Source organism: Rhinolophus hipposideros, assembly GCF_964194185.1.
Source record: "Rhinolophus hipposideros genome assembly, chromosome: 5".
Lineage (NCBI taxonomy): Eukaryota > Metazoa > Chordata > Mammalia > Chiroptera > Rhinolophidae > Rhinolophus > Rhinolophus hipposideros.
This window is the reverse complement of record NC_138051.1, coordinates 47,795,857-47,816,392: the sequence shown is the minus strand read 5'-3', so window position 1 is coordinate 47,816,392 and position 20,536 is coordinate 47,795,857. Positions and strand designations below refer to the sequence as shown.

At 36.9% G+C, this 20,536-nt stretch overlaps 1 protein-coding gene across 1 annotated transcript in view; it reads left to right on the top strand.

Moving 5' to 3' along the window:
• WDR72 (WD repeat domain 72) overlaps window positions 1-20,536 on the top strand; it is a 203,466-nt gene that overhangs the window by 119,123 nt on the left and 63,807 nt on the right. The window contains exons 17-18 of the mRNA XM_081047302.1: window positions 3,861-3,940; window positions 9,210-9,405. Of these exons, the coding sequence (XP_080903428.1) occupies window positions 3,861-3,940; window positions 9,210-9,405 (276 nt within the window). The remainder of the gene's footprint in view (window positions 1-3,860; window positions 3,941-9,209; window positions 9,406-20,536) is intronic.

The following is a 20,536-nucleotide window of genomic DNA, read 5'->3' as shown; positions in this document are numbered from 1 at the left end:
GATAGCACACTACAGTTTAGAATGAGTAGTGTATCTATGTCTGCATTTCACATGGTTATAGTTTTATATTCTGCCAAAATTGAAATATATATGAATTTTTGTATTAAAATAAATAACAAGACATGTACTGTGATGGATTTCATCAATTGATTGTTGAAATGCCTGGAAGTCTGAAACTTTCTGAAAGTCTGAAATATTTGGATATTAAATTAAGGTCATAAATGATTTATGGGGAAGTTTATTGCATCAATATCTTTATCATCAAATAAGTGATGTTTACATTAGGGGATTTTAGAGTTAATTCACGTAATGGTCCTTGAAATATTCTGAGTGACAATCTTGGTGTTTAGATTTTCTTTTGATGCCAAATGGCTCATTCATCCCCCAAACCTGCTTCTTCAAATCGTTGACATATCAGTAAATGGCAACTTTCTAGTTGTTAAGGCCAAGAGTTTTGGTGCCATTTTGACTTTCCCTGTCTCTCATGCCCCACATCCAATCTTTCAGTAATCACATTCATTCTACCTTCAGAATATACCCCAGATTCTGACTGCTTCATGCCACTACACAGCCGCCCTTCTTGAGCCTTAATCCTCTCTTGCCTGGATAACGATGGAAACCTCCTAACCACCTCTTTGCTCCTACTTTTGGTTCCTACACTCTATTCCCAAGCAACCAGAGTGATCTATTCAAAACTAAGTCAGAACATCATGCTTCTGCTTCAAAACTTTTCAGTGTCACTCTGAATAAAAGCCGTAGTGGTTAGGATAGCTCACATGTCCCTATGTCACCTGGTTGTTCAACTTATGTCATTGTACACTCTTCCCCCACCTTTCAATCTGATCTCATCTCTATGTACACGTCCTCTGCTTCCAACAGTCTAGCTACGTTGGCCTTTTTACTCTTACCCAAACGTGACAGACAGCTCTTAGGGCCTTTGCACTGGCTCTTTCCTCTGCCTCTTTCCCCAGATTCCACAGAGGTCAGCCTGCTGCCCCCCACCTCTGCCCTGCATTTTTCAGTTCTTGCTCAAATGCCATGTCATCAATGAAGGTATCCTCCCTTCTCCCAGCATACCCCACTCCTTTCCCTGTTTTACTGTCTTCCACAATCCTTTTCACTATCTGGCATACTATATATTTTTCTTCCTTTGCCATCTACCTCCTGCTAGTAAAATGTAAGCTCCATGTTTTTGGTTCTTTTTCTTTTTCTTTTTCTTTTTTTTTCTTTTTATGACAGTTTTATGTGCTGCAATGTTCTCAGTTCCTAGAACAATGCCTGGAAGGAATTAAGCAAACACTTTTGGATTAATGGATAAATAGTAAATAGAACAATGGTTTTGGAGGTAGACAGCTAAGTTCAAAACCCTGTTCTGCCACTCACTACTTATGTAACTTTGGGCATGTCTTTTACTCTTTTAAAAGTTGTATTTACTACACTTGTAAAATGGGAATAAGATTCCAGACTCGATGTGCATGTTGCCTCCAAAGCTGTGAAGTATATAATCAATACACTGGGATAACCTAAACCAGTACATACGGGCCCTCTCAGGACTACTGAAATAAAATCTTTGGGATATTTAAAAGTGGAAGTTTATAGTAGCTTCCAATTACTGAGTGCCTAGTATGTTCAAAGAATTGTGCTAATGATTTTACATATATTGTCTGAATCAATGTATAAATGACTCTGCATAGTAGGAGGAACTACTATTTTACTCTTTGAAAAACTGGAGCTCAGGGAAGTTAGAAGACTTACTCATAGCCATAAGCAGAATGGTCAGGATTCCAATCCAACTCTAATTCCAAATCCCTTGCTCCTACCACTATATGAGGCCATGTCTCACATTTATGATTACAAGTAGTGTCTCCCGATATGGCTTTCAGTCTGGGTTGCCTGCCTTCTCTAGGTAGTAGTCCTTATTGGGGCATTTATCTTCATTTTCATTTTTTATAACACTCAAAACAGGATTAGAATTTAAGGCATAATATAGAGGATTTCTTCAGAGACCGACAGAATTGCTAACCAGAGCAAAGGAAGCCCCGGCTTTTCCTCTGACTGCCCCAACCAAAGCAGCCTAAGCAATTACTGTTATTACTGATGAGTCTCCCTGATGTTGAGAATTGGCATTTATAGCATTTAAAATCCAGTTAGGTACTAAGGAAATGTGGTTTTGTGTTTTAATAATTGGAAGATGAGACGTAAAGGGAAGGAAGACATTCTCTTCATACTATTCTATAATGTCAAAGCCTGAAGAGTAAAACAATACTCTGAGGTACTCATTCCAAAGGGTTGACAGGAACCAATACCCGCTTTGTCAGCAGGAATGGTGACTAAGTAATATTGGTAAAGCTGGGATGTTTTCTTTTTATCTTTCCCCCTTAAGTTGCAATTAATTCTTTTAACTCACTGACATTGCCAAGAAAAGTTGGCTCTCATTTCTACCACATATTAAAATTTTAACATCACATTAAAGTACACTGTGAAGTACCCCATGATGCCAGTAAGTAGTTACAGTTGAGACCAGTACTTACCTCTTTGATGGTAGAGTCACAAGGTCAACAAAATGAGAGAGGAAGAAAGGAGAGAGATCAAAAGAAAATTTTCTCTTACCTGCTGTGCTCATGAAGAAATGGAAAATATGACTTCAAAATTGTGGTGCTCTATCGTACTTACATGTTTTATGCACTGATCTGGGCCATTTCAAATTCATATTACACTTTCCTTTAGGAAAAAATAATGATATTAATGAGTCAGACATTTCTTATACATTTCTTTCATGTTCTCAGTTTATATTATATCCAATACTTTCTAACATATCTCACTTGACCACTAATGTGACACACACACACTCACACACACACACACACACACACACACACACACAATCTATTAATAATGTAAATGGTGATTCAATGAAATACATATTGGACTAATTCTAATTTAAATAGTTGATACCAGGATTTAAAACATATATTAATATATTAATTTAAATAGACAATTATAGTAATTTTCCTTCTAGCACGAGCCCTAATCATTCTTTCTTATCTCATTCCTGGGAGCTGGCACCTAGATAATATATTTTATTCATCAGAAAGCCTTAATTCATTGATTTTTTTTCACTTGGATGATAATATGTACATTTTCAATTAATGAAAAGGCACTTATGAAGTGCTTTTTTGTGTAGGAACCTGCTGGGCACTCTATGGATCAATTTAAATAAAACAAGCCCCAGCTCTTTCTTGAAATTTCACACTGAACATTAAGGCAAATCGAGAGAAAGGACACACAAGAGGGCAAATTTAAAAGAAACAATACATAACAAAATGAGGCAAATTAAAACATAAGTGCCATGCCTATTGATCGAGTAGTATGGCTGGGTGAGGACAAATCAAAGGAAGTCTTTTATGTGATTTCTGTGTGATAGACGCAGTGTACAATTTCAGGAACTATTTGTAATAGGAAGGAATTGTAAAATTTGGTGATCTGTTTTGGGTGAGAATATCAGTCATTGCTTTTTGTTGAAAAAAAGGTACAAAGATAAGTTTAAGGTATAATGATGACTTTGATTTCATTTGAGTATGTATTAGTATAATTGTTAGAAATACATATAAATTAGTTAATGGTTCTCGACACTGGCTATTCATGAAAATCATCTGAGGTACTTTTACAAAGTACTAATGCCTGCCCCAACCTCTCCCTGAGATCAATTAAATCAGAATCTCTGGAAGACTGATCCTGGGCATTAATGTTTGTGAAAAAAAACTCCCCGGTGATTCCAATGTGCAGCTGGAGTTAGGAACTCTTGGGGTCCATCCATTTTTAATACTTTCAAGATATAAACATGTTTTGTACATTTCTAGGTAAAAACGAATCCCATATACCTGAAGCTGACGTGTCACTTTTGAAGCTAATTTCCTGTTGGAGAGACCAATCTGTGCAGGTATGACACAGTTCATATTCTTGAAATTATGGAAGAGTTTCTTGCTGCTAAGGTTCATTCATACTCCCGTTTACTTGAGAGAACAAGGAAGTAGATCTCTAGTCCTCATAAAATATCCTCCCAGGGCATTTTGTTTAACAGGGCTAATGCTAATGAGAGGAAAGGTAGAAAACACCGAATGGAAGCATGCACCAAGTTAGGGGGTATGAATAGGGTTTTTATGTTGTTATTGGTAACTTATTGTCCATTAAGATTTTAGTTTGTGGCAGAATTGTCTATTATTTTGTTTCTAAATGTGCCATGACACAGAAGTCCCTAGGCTTGGGAATTTGGTGTGTATAACTAGAACCATTTATCCTTCCTAAGAATGCTTCAGCTGTGGGCTGATTTAGAGAGCCGGTTTCCTCAAAGCCCGATTTAAGTCCTTCCTCTTTTCAGGTCCTATAAGCTAAGTGCGTAGTTTTGTACAGTGTACAATGAATATCTCTTCATTGATTGGATGAATATTTATTGGGACTTTATTCTTCTTTATGAGCTTAATGAATGTAAAATTTGCAAGATGAGAATAGCACTAACTCCAATTACAAATGTTATTCTTGGTTACAGGGAAACAAAGAAAGTTAACTTAGAATTGTGCGGTTGACACCATAAAACCAGATGAACACAATTGGAATGGCTATTGAAACTTATTACTATGGCCTACAAGTTTCTACATAATTTGCCCCTAGCCTAACCTCTTCACTCATCATTCTCCTTCCTGTTTGTGATATTAACCACATTGACCTTTTTATTTCTAGAACACACAGCGCTCATTTCTATGTCAAGACCTTCCTGTTCTCTTGGGCAGGAATTCTCATTTTTCCACTCATCATTTGGGTCTTTGCTCAAAAGCCAACTCCTTAGAGAGCTCTTCCTGGTCATTCCATCTAATATTGCTACCGTACCCTCTCCAACCCCATATTTCCAGTCACCATCACATTACCCAGTTTTGTTTTCTTTGTTGTGCTTGCTTTTAATGGAAATTATACCATTTGCTTTCTTGCTTGCTTATCTTATGTCCTCTCACTGTTATAGAAGCTTGCTGAGAGCAAGGACATGGTCTCACTCACCCCTCTGACCAATGCCCAGAAAAGCAGTAGTGACAGCAGCCAGTCAATAAATATTTAGTGAGTGAACGAATAGTTATGCAGAATGCCTCTGTGATAATGAAATGACTGGCATATTAGCAATCACACTAGAAGAGTCTTATTAGAGGTAAGATTTTTCCGTCCCCCAGCAGCCAAAGAACTCCTCAATGGGGAAAAAGTCCTCAAGGAAAAGAATTCAAGAAAACATTTACCCTGAATTACTCTAAACAAAAATCTTTCATAGTTGTTCATTTGACCTTCGAAGAAGTTTTAATGTGGTTTGGACATGTTTGGACTAATGGATCTTTAAGATTCTGTGATTCTATGACCTTGTACAAAATGCTGGCAACTGTACAAATGTTCCCAGAGCATTTATTACTCACTCTAAAGGAAGTCCAAGCTTCAGTGTTCTCCGTTCATCTCTGTCACTAACCTGATGAATGCTTCTGGAAGATAGGTTTAACTTGATTATTTATTTCCTTCATGTGTAAAGTGGGAAAATGAGAATTCCTAGGCCCTTCAAGAACAACAGAGAGTTGTGCAAGTATCCATTTAAAGGCTTCACTAACCAATCCTCAAATTCCTAATAGTGATGTTCATTTAAGCAGTTAGTCGAATTATGTTTACACGAATCTACTTTTTAATGTGTTCCAGGAACACTATGTAGTAATGGAATGCTACTATAACGTAGAGCAAAATCCAACTTTAGAAATTGAAGGGTGTTATCTTGAAGGGAGGGGGTAAAAATGAGTTACTTTTACAAATGAATGAGTTTGTCTGGAGATTCTCAGTGGCTTCTCATACATGAAACATGCCCAACATAGAAATAAATACTGGAAAAGCAACAGAAAGGTTTTGGGGTTGCTAATTTTCATGTTTCTGAAACTGCACTAAAGTTCTTGGGATTTTACAATCTAACACCAGTGGGTGACATATGACATTTAGGTCACCAGGGAGAAATGTTGCTTTTCCAGGAGATGTAGCAAAAACATGAAAGGCCAGTGTGAGCCCGAGTGTTGGGAAAATGCTTTTATACGAGAAAATCTGGACATTGGCACTACAAGCAGGCCTTGGGGGCTCTTATGAGTCCTCATAATGTTCTTTGCTATTTTATAGTAGTACTTTGCTCTTTCAAGGTGTTAGTAGAAAACCCTGAAAATGTTTATCTTGCCTATGGCACAGTAATAAGCATATGGCCCAGATTTGTGACTATCTCTTTCTAGCCAATGGATTTGTAAACCTTGTTTTGAATCACTGCATATTCCCGCATAAGAGTATAATACTTTGCATATCTGTGTTTTCAGAGAAACTTATTTATATGCATCTGGAAGATAGCTTTATAGCCATAGTGCTTTCAATTCTATCTCATTATTAAAATCACAAAATTATATAACATATTGTCTAAAATTTTTATATTTTTGGGGGGTAAGTGTTATTCCTACCATCTGCAAAAGTTTACTATATTTGTATACTAGAGAAACTCAAGTAATCATATCTACTTTCCACAGTTATATTTTTAAAGTGTACAGAATATATTTCAATTCCATTAGTATTTATTAGTGCCCACTGTATACCAGATTCTGTGATAATGTTATTACCTGCTTATGAGATATACCATTTCTCTGTGAATTGGAGCCATACTTTATTGATTTCCCACTGAACATGAAGTGTATATTTTGAGTCTATTTCCAATGGGTGTGTGCCATTCAGTGTTCACTTTTAAGTTTTGTGGCTTTGAGTATCCTACTTATTACAGTTAATGTGGTTTATTTCTGTTATTTTACTTTCCTCTTGTTTTCAATGATATATTAATTATTATAATATGCATTTGGAGTGCCAAATATGTCAGAAAGCTGCCAAATTCAACAGTTTAAAAATGTGGTCATGACATATAAATCTAATAATTAGAAATGTCAGACGAAATTGTATAAATCCCTGTATATTTTTAAGAAAGAATATTGATTCAAGTTACTATAGGCTATTACAATAAATCCAGTGGGCTAGAGGACTTTCTCAATCACACTTGTGGTGTTCCTCAGAGGTGATAATGATCCCAGTGTGAAAGGGCAGCCATAGTCCCATGTGGGCACATGGCCAAATTGCTCATTCTGAGGGATCGACCATGATCTGGACATACCATGGGTCTGAAAATATCCTCCAATATCCTCCTGATTTACAGTTATAGACAGAAGCAAGTTTCACAAAGGATTCTGGAATTGGACGCTCTCATCCTAGTTTCTCTGTGTCACAGATTTTGTTTTCTAAGTGAGGACATGAAGTCCCAGCGTAGTATGTGAATTCGTCCAAGGCTGCATTTGTAGTTACTGTTGTAGTTGGATCAGAAGCTCAGGCCTTCTCATTTGTGGCTCAAATAAGCTCTTTTTACCACACCATCTACATCGTGGAAGCAGTGCTATCAAATAAAACGTGACAAAATGAAAAAGAAATAAATTCAGTGATATAAAATTGTTCATGAATAGTGAATATAGTTTGCCCCATCATATGCTATACATAAATAAATAAGCATGATTGAGCTAGATGGTGATATAGACTAGTGCATGTCGGTAAACATTATATCTAATAGCTAACGTATCATATCATCATGATAGATATTATTAGGCATGATTTAACAGTATCATGCTCTGTAGAACTATAGGTTACATTCATGGTATGAAATAGCTGACACAGTGTTAAGTATCTCATCACATGATATACAAAAGTAAGCATTATATACCTGTATCGTAACAGGTGTATAATATCTACCATATTAGTAGATATGGTATACAATAGTAAAGTCACTTCATTCATTAGCCTTTTTTCACAACCTAACCAAGCATTTGAGTATGAGCATGGGTGTGGACAAGAACAGGGGCATGATCAGGGATCAGGAAGCTGCTCTGATATTTTCTGGAAGCTTCCTATATTAAAGGTCAGGGCTCCTTCTGGCCCAGTAGTTCAGTAAGCATCTGCCATCAGCATCAGCCCTCTGAGAGCCCTTGGTGCCTAAAAGTCTCACATGCTACCATGACACGTAGAAGCAACGAATATTAATATTTAGATGAATACATGTCCTGGTTTTGGAATCAGCCTCTCTACATCACCAGTCTCAGCTGATCTTGTCCCAAAGCCCAACTCTAGACATCCCATAGATAAACTGAGGATAATGCAGAGGGGACAATGGCAATTGTGGAACATGAGTCGTCTTGACAAAGGGTGGCCTTTAGAGAGGAAAAGGAGCAGGCATTCGAATGTGTCTATATGAAAGGTTTAACCATCAGACATAGAAGGATAATGGGTGGATGTCCCAAGTTTACCTAAACCAATGGTGCCCCTCCTTTTCTCTCACTGATTCAACACTTGGCGTTTTTGAACTTAACTCCTGGACATTGTCTCATCTCTTTCCAGGAAGAGGCTAAGGTATACTCTCATCACTCGGTAAGGGGCTAGAACCTTGGGAGGGCACATACTACAAAGGACACAGAAGCAAGGTTTGGAAAGTCTGTCCACCAAGTCTGTGTGGAATTTGGGATGTCATGTCTCAGGTTCTTCATTTTAAAAATGAAGATACTAGATTAGATGGCCTATGAAAAGCATTCCCTTCCCCCTACACTCAACCGTAGGTTCTTGACTAGGTAGGTATGTAACATAATTGGAAGACACATATTACAGTATTTTAAGCTATGTAAAGCCATAAACACAGACACACAGTTTAGTGAGATTTATTATTAAAGTCTTATCTTGTATTAAACCTAGGTTAAATAATGTGTTTTTAACTACATAGTGCTTTAGAGCTAGATATTTGAGGAGCTAAACTTGTCTTTAAGAGCAATATGATATATTCAAATTATTTTTCTCTGTCAACTGGTAGAAATGAAAATATCTTAGGAGAAAGAATCCAGAACTCCTTTCAACTTTCCTTTTAGAATCTCTTGTGGTTACAAAAGAACAGTGTGATGGTTTGGGTGCCATTTCTCAGTATCTATATTTCAGTTATTTCAGATGCTAATTCTAGTGAAATGGAACATAGCAATTTATGTGAAAGCTATTTAAATAAAAATTCCAGGCTTTGGGTTTTGTGCACAAGACCCCAAATATTTATAATAATTCTAAAAATAATTCATACAAAACCACAAACTTAACAGGTAACTGAAGCAATCCAAGCTGTTCTCTTGGCGGAAGTTCAACAGCACATGAAGACCTTGAGAAAGATACCGATCAACAGTCAACCAGAGTCCATGACTGAGAATGGTAACTATGAGATGATACAGACACGGCCAAAGATGGAATGGACCGAGGAGCTAGAGTTACAGTGTGTTACAGACAATTTGCCTCCGCAAAGTAAGTGCAAAATTCATTGGCACGTTCTTTCATCAAAATTATTTTTTTATATTTAGAATGTGTTGAGAATGAGTTCACAATATATCATTTCTGCAAAAAACCAAGCCAAGTGCTCTACTTCTGACCTATTTTGCTATCAGTTTCCTCTTATAATTGTCAAGTTTTTAAAGAACTTCTAAATTCTATTATGTTCAGTATGCTCCAAAACAAAAACTTATACTATTTATAAAAAATGTTTTGAAATGATTAAAAGTGAAAACAGGATTAACAGCAGTAGCTTAATGGGATATATACATTATCAGGATGCCCTGATAACAATGGGCCCTGTTTGTTTTCATTTGGTGCCTTGATAATAGCCCTGTGCCTGTTTTTTTGTGTTTTTTTGTTTTGTTTTGTTTTTCTTTTTGGGGAATAAGAGACTAGTACAAACTAAAATTAAACTGGTTTAGAGTTGGACCACTTGATTTTATAATATATTTCATCATTGTAACTTTACAATGATAATATTTATAGTTTATGGCTATCAAGTGAATCTAAATTTCTGCTGTAAATTGTCAACTAATTTTTCAGCTATTAGTGTGACTTAAAGAATAAACAAATAAAAAACAGTAAAAAAAGTTAAGTAAATTTGATTTTCAAATTTATTGATAAGCTTTTGATGAATAAACTGATGTTTAATATGGTTTAATGTATATTTTTGTCAGGAAAACATATTGCAAATGTACATGTTTCTGGTTGTTAAAAAATTGTTAGGTACTCAAAAAGAGATTCTATTTATTTGGGACCCGGAGAAATGTTGCTCTAGTTAAAATGTTAAATCTTAGAAGAGATGTCATTCTTAAAAAAGTATTCCATTTATTTCTTTTTATTATTTTTATAAGATTATCCTGATTGGAGGGCAATAGGTAGTGAGAGAGGATATAAAGCAGAAAAAGCCTTCTTTTTAATGAAGGCCAAAATCAAAATAGAGATCCAGATTTCAAGTTTAGATATTAACTATCTTTTGATTATTGTTGAATGATCCTTTGCCAATGCTAAAAGAAAATTTAGGGTTAGTTTGTGATAAGAATTAGAACACAAAAGAGCCAATGCTACTTTATATTTTGGTAGACGAAATTTAGAATATTTTGTTTAAAAGAAAAATGCTAACCATATTTTTTGGGGGAATACTACCTGTAGGAAAATATTAACTGCAATAAAGTGGGAAACACATAACACGCACTGAAGAGGAAAACTTTCAAGCAATATAATGTTGGATGTAACATTGCCTTTCCCCTCCCCCCGTTTAGAAAATATTTATTATTATTTTTTAACTATTCAGAGGAACTTAGAAAAATGACAAAGAAAGTTTTAGACCTTTGTTTCAGTGGTATGCTCTGCATTACTTGATGGAATTTTTTTAAATAAATAAATGAAAAAAGGTGTTTTATTCATTTTAAATATCCTGATTCAAAAGTTAAGGAGACAGTGTAGGTCCTAGTCACTGGGTGTGATTATTCCTCAAATTTTATAGACAAATTTACTTAGCCCCAGAGTCATTGCACTATATTATTTACCAAGTATGCTTATGATAAAAGGTTTAGGTTGCTTAATTTTTATCAGGTTCTTGCTCATGTATCCTCTATGAGCTCCCCTTCATCCCCTTTTTATTTAAAACAAAAATTTATTCTTAATTTAATTTCTTTTATTCTTTCTTGGTTTGTTGGTTACTTGATGCAGCCTATTTGTAAATCATTTGGAAAGTAACATGATGGTTTTATTATGCACAGATACTCATAAACGGCATAGTATCAATAATAGGTAAGGACAAAATAATAATAATAATAATTGTGTTCTTAGTGTACTTCAACACTATGCTAAGTACTTTATGAATGTTACCTCACTTTTTCCTTTAATTCTTATGTAATTACCATGAGACTTAAGTCTCTGTTTTCAACATTTGAGTCATTTGTGTATTTTCATGTCCGTGTTCATGGAAATGAAGTTTCAAAGTACAGCTGAAAAGAACAACTCTGAGAAAGAGAGATTCCCACGGTGCTCTGTAGGCTTATCCTGAGAAATAGCCTCTGTATTTTTTTTAATTTGACTTCTGAATTATACGGAATTTAAATTCACGTTTAACAGTGGTTGTGAAGATGATGCATCACATATGGGTATTGCAAATAATCTGAATTATACATCTTTCTCATATACATTAAAGTAAATAGTATTTGACAACCATACCAGCTATCTAGAATACCACCAGTGGTGCATATCTTGCACTTTGAGACATACTTCCTATTGCTATCCCATTTGTTTAGTGAATAAACTAGGACTCAAAAGAGGTTATGTGCCTTGTCTATAGTCAAAACATTACTAAAAACAGGGCCACATACTCAGATATTCTCTTAAACACTGTGTTCTTATCCAGTAAACTGCATTTTCCATACTGGCCGCTTGAACGAAATTCGCTCTAAATCAGCTTGATCTGAAAATTGAATAATTTATTGAGTGGTTTTCTTAGATTTCTATTCCTCTCTCATAAATCATACTTTCTATTACCAAAGAAAATGCAGAGTGTTCAATCATTGCCATTCAGCCTTTATAATAAAGAAAATCGCCAGGTTTCTTGAACTATTTGTACATGAGATGCATCTACAAAGCAATAGAAATCAAGTGAAATGAGAGTTGAAGCATAATGTGGGTTCAAACTTTATAATTTTGTATCTTATTTTTCTTCAGCGTTTTCAGTTGTTACATCTCACAGCACGTATTTGAGGTCTTAATGTATGTGTATGGTATTTTATGAGAGAGTGGTAGATTTTATCTGAGTTTACATTTTTATAATGATTACATTGCTGTCTTCTTCAAATCTCCTTAATAACAAATTGTACAATTAACACTCATATTTGAGACTAAGGTTTATGGCTATAAAACCAGCAGTGGTTTCTTTTGGTAAAGTACATTTCAAAGTTAGTTTGCTTTATTTTTTTTTAATGTTATTGGGATCAGTTTAAACAAGTGCTCTAAATTGTTATAGTAAATAAATTGATTTAAATAGAAATGGAGGCTTTGTAGATAAAACTGTCACCTTGAAATTACGGGCGGAATTTAAATTCACGTTTAACTGTGGTTGTGAAGATGATGCCTCATATATGGGTATTGCAAATAATCTTTATTACATGCATTGTTTTCAAAGACTTACCTCCAAAATTCAATAATAAAAATGTGCTCTTTGTTGAAATAAAAGCATGCCTTTGTAGTTAATCAAGGAAATAAACAGGAGTTCAGTAGAAAAATTTTGTGGCCCCGGTGGCCATCAGCAGGACTGGCTTGGGACTGGCTTCCTCTGCCTGCTGAATTTCTCAGAAGGAAATCTGTCTAGTTGTGGAAAGGCTTTGATACATAGTTAACTACTTCACAAGGAAACTCTTTCTTGACTCTTCAGTCATAGTGAATGCATCTTCCACCACCCTCTGTGAGGTCTCCAGGCTAAGTGAGAACACCCCAGAAGTCATTTAGGAAAGGTCTGTGTGATACAAGTGGGCAAGGAGCAGAGAAGTAATGGGGCCACATCATAGAAGGCCGTGGATCTCATAGTGAGGCCTTTGGCTTTTTCTCTGAGATGGGAAACCATTTGAGCAGACAAAAGGCACATAGTTTAAGGGGATCACATTGGCTAAGGTTCAGGAGCCAAGGACAGAAGCAGGGAGACCAGTTGGGAGGCCGTTATGCTAATCCAAATGATGACGATTTGGAAGCAATATGGTGGCATGGATGAAGAAAGTGAAATGTAATCAGATTTTGAATGTATTTTGAAGGTATGATGACAGTATTTGCTGATGGATTAGCTATAGAGGAGTAAGATAATGAAAATGTATACTTATATTTTTCAAACAAACAAAAATTGATACGTGGAATGAGCCTGGAGTGCTGACTTAATTCTGATGTCAGGTAGTACAGATTTGCATACGGTATTCCAAATATTCTGCAGGAAGTGTGGAAGACCCATTCCACGGAAAGCTGCCCCTGCTGGGTTCAAGTGTCCCTGCTTAGCTGACCTACAGATTTGATTTCATAGTTTTAACTAAACTAACCCTTAGTAAATAGGCAAGAGTTTCCTGCCAGGAAACTATAGATTGAAGACAAAACTAGTAATGCAAGCTGAAGTAAATAAGACGTAAATGGTCTTGCCAAATGAGTATTAAGCTACACCAGGAGATATGTGTGTGCATATGTTTGTATGTGTGTGTGTTAATGTTTTTCTTTTGAAATTTCTATTTTTTGTGTATCTTTATATACATAATGTTGATATACTAGTAGCATGTATGTTATTTACAAGCAAATATGTATGCATTGGTGATGTATGCTTCAGCATACTTGAGGGCTTTTCTTTGTTATTTTTTGCAAGAAAGTATCCTAACCACAGCATGTGGGTGGATTGAGCTAAGTAGGCAGATGTGATAAGCTTTTGGTTATGCCGGGTGGTAACTGATATTCTGTATCGCACACTCTGCTGTCTCTGAAACGTTAAATAATTCTTTATGCATCACTCTTCTACATATCTCCTCTGTGCCTCTCTGCACTGATCCAAGGGTTGGGAATACCACAGAGAACTAATTGGAAATCTCCAGTTGAAGACACAAACTAGCATCAAGGTAACCATAAAAGTGTGTCAGATGCCACATAAGAGGCCATAGGAGCATAGCAAGAGGCACTTAACTGAGCCTTTGGGGTCAAGAAGGCTTCTTAGAAAAAGATGCCCAATCCAAGGTCTGAAAGATGAATATGATATAGCCAGACAAAAAGTTGTAGTGGGAGAACGTAGCTGTTTGCTAAGACCCCTGAAGCTATCTATGCCGCTCTATTCCTCCCAAGAATCATATAATTAATGAATAAGGAACCTGGACATTAGAAAGAAACCCATGTCTTTAATTTCCTCTCTGGAGAACATCTGGGTCCCCTTTGAATCTCATTACGCCAACATCTTTCTTTGCCAATCCTCAGCCTTCCAGGATAAGAACGATAGTTACAATGAAACTAACAACAACTAACATTGACATGGCTTAGCATGTTCTAATAGCTTTGTATGCCTTAAGTCATTTGATCAGGCAAACAAGTCTATGGGGATAGGTAGTATTGTTATACCCATTTTATTGATGAGAAAACAGATCAAAAGAAGTCATTTGCCTAAGGTCTTATTACCAACAGAGCCAGGAGTCAAACCCAGGCAGCCTGGCTTCAAAATCTGGGTTCTTCGTCCATTAGTATCTGTCATTGCCTCCCAATTAGCCACAATTCTCCTTCACTATTTCTTAATTCAGCAAATATTGACCAAGTGCCTCCTATATGACAGTTACAGAGATAGGTGTTACTCGGGTTGGGGATTACAAGGCAACAAAAAAAGACCCCAGATATTTGGCATAAAAACAGAGGAAAGATTTCCTTGAAGAAGTTAATCAGCAAATATCAAATAGCTAATTTCTACTAACCTCGGGTGTAGCATTATAATCTATTCCACTAAAAATGTACTTAATACTAAAGACTTTTATTTGGAATATAAATTTAGATAATTATAAGTTTTAGAGGTTAAAAAATAGAAAGTTTTACGACTGGGAACTGGAAGTGCCAACTGATAAATCCTCGAAATGAAAAAGATTTGGCACATACATTTTAGTTGTAAGGATTAAGGGCTGGCAGTGTGGGAGGAAGAGAGGAGGAAATTTGAATTTTCATTTTTATAGATTAATTTGAACCAAGTGATAGACAATCTTACTTAAATATCAAGGTTCACATGTTAGATGAAGATGAATTTATATATGATAAGCAAATAAATTATTTAGTACCTAGAATACATTACATACCTTTCAAAAAACACTGTTGTCATTTGGGTTTAATATACGTCCTGCCTTATTTTTAGCTCCTTGTAAAATTGATGGAGAAATTTCATCATTTTCTTTTTTCCCCATATAAATTCTTCTGAACTTCTCCACTGCCTCGGTCCTCTCTGTATCATCTTAAAGATTACATTGCCTTAGAAAGACTGATAGAGTTCACTGCTCTTTTTCCAAAAGTAGTTTCATCTTTCACAGAGATTGAGATTGATGATTTTCATCTTGGCATATGAAGAACTAGAGTATTTCATCGTCTCTTTTCCTTGTGAGCAATCAGAATGCTAACCTAGCCCGACTGCACAGAGACTGTGGCGTCCAGGAATTGAGTTAAATATTTCCTTGGTAACAGTTGTGCCGGCACCACTTTATTGATTATTGTCTGCATACCCATTTAAATTTATTGACAAAGAAAAAGTGATCTAGATTCTGTCGCTGAAATCGATGTGTTTTGTGCTATTGTTCTCCCAAGCTGAGAGTGGCCTCCCAACACTGACCCCTCAAGGACAAGGGTCAGGTCTATTTATCTTTTTTCCTCCCATCACGTAGGGTGGTTCTTCACCTAGTAGCTGGTAATAAGTGTTTATTGAGTAGATAGATGAATGGATGGACTGGGGGATAGCTTGTACAAAAGACTCAGCTAACTCCTAATTAGTAAAAGAAAAAGGAGACAAGCAAAGTCAGCTGACTGCTTTTCTTTAGCAGCCAGATATAATTTGGAATATACACTAAAATTGTGTTTTCTAAGTGTCATCATCCTGGGACCATGTGGTATACACACAGCAGGCTCACAAAAGAATTAAAAATAGATACATGAATGAATATAGTCTGTAACCATTTAGAATGCTTCTCCTTCTTAACAGCTGATTATTTGGCTGTTCACTACTCATTTTGTCATGATCTAATTTCAACCTGATATTTTTAGAGAGCCCCAAGCCTCACCTGAAACTTGTCTTCTTTTTCCTCATTCAGCTCCAGCTTCTCCATGGAAGTATTTAAGGAGCTGCTATGTCAAACACTGTTTCCTCAGTACAGTACTACCTCGGTTTTCAAACGTAACCCACGAGCTCTGAAACATTAGAAAACAGCCGACAGCTAGGCCCCAGGATCTTGCACTCAGGGGAAGCCATGTGACATAACAAAAGCATTTACTTCCAGTTTACGGTGTTCATAAACCAAAATGTTCGTCAACAGAGATGTTCGAAAACCGAGGTATTTGGATTCACATCCTAGGTTCTGACTCAGGGTCTCTCTTTGGACTTCTGGTTGATTCCTGGTCACTAGCTAGTAGCCCTTAGGCTGCAAACCTGGAGCCCTCTTTACAACCTGGCTCACCTGGGCCAGCCTCCTCCCTGTTGACTACTTTCCTGCTTTTGAGCCTGGGAGTTTGTGTGATATCAGTTCCTCCATCAAATGTAATTCTATTAGCTAATATCCATCTTCGTTCCTAGTTCTGGAAGTAATTTTGCAGGGTGGGCACTGCCCCATAGGGGAAGGAAACTGCTGTGGAAGGGACATTTGGTTTCTCCAGTCACAGAAAAAAGACAGGAAAACAGTCAGTTGTGTAGTCTCAGCAAACAGCACAGTTTCTGGCACATGGCAAGGCAATTGATAGAGAAATGGTGGCTGAAAGAAAAATTATCCATTGGTTCCCATGCAGTTGCAATATCCCGTTGCATCAGAATGTCATTCGCCTTGATGGCCGCAGGCTTATTTTCCCATTATAACTCATCACTGTATCTGCCCAATTTACAGCCTTGAAACAATTTGGATAACTTCAAAACAGCTGTTCCTAAGTGCTTATTATGTCTAAGGTTCAATGTAAGGTACTAAAATTTTAGATTACATCAATTTCTACACTTCTTGTGTATCCTTCAAAAATAGTGTATTATGATCTGGCACACTAATTGTTTGTTTATTTGCCTTTTTTCCCCACCTCTCTGAACTCCTCAAGGGCATAAATTGGAAGTTATTAATTTTGTGCTTCTAGCAGCTAATGTACCACGTGACTCATGATGGGTGCTCATTAAAAGCTGCCTGAGTAAGCAGATAAATGATAAATGACAATGACAGGCATGTATCAAAGAAGTCTGGTCTAAGTAAGGCAGAATGGAAGAAATGCTAAATAATATGTTAGTCCGTAGGTAGGAAGAGAATGGGAAAGATCATTATAATGATGATGGTTTTTTCTAAAGTGTTCATCCAGAGGCATTTTTTGTAAATTTACCTATTTATTTTAGGAGCAATTTATCATTCTAGAGAACCACCAGGAAAAAATTAATGCCGACAGATGTTTGAAGGCAAAAAAAGAAAGGTAAAGCACTTATTTTCAACCCCCAAGAATAAGCTGCAAGAAAAAGACCATTCAAAAAAGAATTGTTACTTTTTTTTCCCCTTTTACCTGCTACAGATGAATGTGGGCCCTTTATTTACATCTATGCAGGAACACCTGTCCTCCAGCCAGGTGGCCCCTCTAACCCCATGTAAAACCACACCTCATAGCTGACTATACATAAGAGCATGGTGATTGGGAACACAGCTTCTCAGGTTTCTTCTCATCAGGATGAGGTCAGTCTTGAAATTTTAGAAAATTTAAGTGTAGCGGTTCTCAACTATTCTCAATCCTTGCATAGGCTTTGGAGTCAATATTTGGTAATGCCCCGATTATAATTCTAAAATGAAATGCCTAAGTTATGCAACCTATCTGTACACATAATTTAGATACAAATTTTAAAGGAAAAACAAAGAGTAATTTATAATAAAATAATATGTGTCTCAGTAGGAAAAGCTTGGGCATGACTATGCTAAAAGATTTAATAGAATGCCGACACATCCCATCACTGAGAAGACGACAGTTACTGAGGCAGGTGCCTGCGTGTGTTTGGTGGTGCAGGGGTGTCCAAATGGATTTTCTTGGTAAAATTCTGGACAACAGCAGCAGCAAAACATGGCCATTCCCTGATATACAGGGCAGTGGCCTTCCTAGGAAATTCAGGGTACATTAAACACCTTGAAAGATTCTTATGTGTAAAATAAAGTTAGGTTCTAGGCTCAGGAAATTATAAACATAGCTTCCACTTCCACGAATGCCCAGTGGACTATTTGGAAATCAATGAAATATCAGGACAGTTATTCACTGTGAAGGGCTATGGTGAGCATTGCAGGGCATCTGGCAATTCCGGTCCCTGCCCACTAAAGTGCCAAAACATGTCTCCACAGTCCCTGGGGAACCCAAATGTCCTTCACCACAGCAGTTTCCTTCCCCGATGGGGCAGTGCCCACCCGGCAGAGAACCACTTCTGTCAGGACAGGAATTCTCTATGTTCCGAGGCCTGTCTTTGTTTCTGTCTCTCTCCCCTTTTAAAAGTACACAGGGAGACAAAACCCCAAAATAACTCATGAAGCTCCTTCCTTAGCTATGTGTTTGCTCCTTCCCTTGCGCTCCACACACAGTTTTTATACTTTGGTCATAGTATCTCCCAGGCTGTGTAGTAAATCATCCAATTGCAGTTCTGTCTCCTCTGTAACAACAAAAAAAAAGCTCCTTGTCCTATTCTTTCATTTTCATCTTTGGGTCCTCAAAGCCTGGCTCCGGGCCTATAACACTGAGTCAGTGTCGCTGGCTGATGGAATGAATGGTGCCTGGTACTGAACTACTCAGCATTCCCCAAGAAAGTCATTAAAGAAAACTCCAAAACTGACAACTGAAGTTAAATCATTATTTTACAATACAGGATAAACACAGTACAACTTAGAATTTAAAAATCAGGTTAACTCTTTCCCAATCTGTGAATTGAGCAAACTGGAAATGAAAATAATTGATGGATAGTGTTACACAGGTAGGTTCATGAAACGATTGGGAACATAACCAAAACTTTGGCTTAGTAGGTACTAATTTTGGATACATCTTATCCTTCAAGTACAATAGCCTATTAGTACTTAAAGTATACTAAGATGATTCTTTGAGATGTTCATAATATCCTTTGACATATACAAGGTATACCCCTTGGTGTCTCTGCACCAGAGTAGGGAATAACCAACCTGACTGATCATCAAGCTGGTAGGTCCATCCAACCATCCATCCATCAATTTGCTCTACCTCTTTTTAATATATGTTAGGTGCTCTGTTTCCCAAGCTCTCTACTAAGAATATGAGAAACACATGATAGAAACTACTTCTACTTTCCAAAAGGTCAAGTCCTTTATACTTAATGAAACCACAATGCAGTATGAGATACTAAACTTCACATTGCTATGGAAACATGGAGAGCCACCAACTGCCTGGGGATGATTTGTAAAGGCTTCACACAGGAGTAGACATTCATATGTGTTCTGGAGAATCATGGTGTGGCAGACTTGGAGAGATGTACTGCTTATGTCCCTCTACAAGAAAGGACTACTGGCCCAGCTGGCTCACAGCTTCAAAGTGTGGCTGGCTGACAGCTTCCCGCTTTTGGCATCTGGTTCCATCTCTGCATTGGAGCAGAGGTCAGACTCTTCTTGGGACAATGACTGAGCAAGGTGGTGGTACAAGGGCCTAGCTATTTCTGGTCGATAAAGACCACTGACAGTCAATTTTGTTCTGGAGTTTTCACTGGGCTGATGGAGACTTTAATCAGTTCTGCATAGTGAACAGAGAGTTCCTTACCCAGTTCTGATTTTGCCCTTATTCTTTCTCAGGTGTTACTCCCAATATACCTTTTGCATTTCTAACTCCATCTTAACACTGGTTTCTGGGAGGACCCAACTGACACCAGTGAGACAAAGCTTGGTGTAAGAGGTGTATTTCAGGCAAAAGTAATAGTAACATGAGGACAGACACAGAAGCATGCAATACAGCCTGGTCGGGAAATGGGGATAAATTTAAAGTGGGCAGGACATAGGATGTTCCAGTCTAGCTCTAGAAGGTGAGATATCTAGAATGTAAAGTTTCTGGTGTGGGGCTTTCCCCTGAAAGATAAAGGGAGCCAAATAATTTTAAGAGAAGGGAGACATTTCCAGTGCAAAGTGGAGAGTGAGTAAAGCAGGAGATACAGAAAATCTTTGTGTCCAAATTTTGTCAGAATATCTCTGTTTAGTATTTTACTTGTAAAGCAGTACTTTTTCTTCTTCTTCATTTTTTTATTGCTAGATTATTTAGATGGAACCTTAGTACTTCATGTCCCCCATGGAGAAAGTATATTCACATTACATAGAGGAGAGAAATTTTTCCTTCCTGCTTTTAGACCGAATAACACCTAACGTCCTTCAGAATCAGAGTC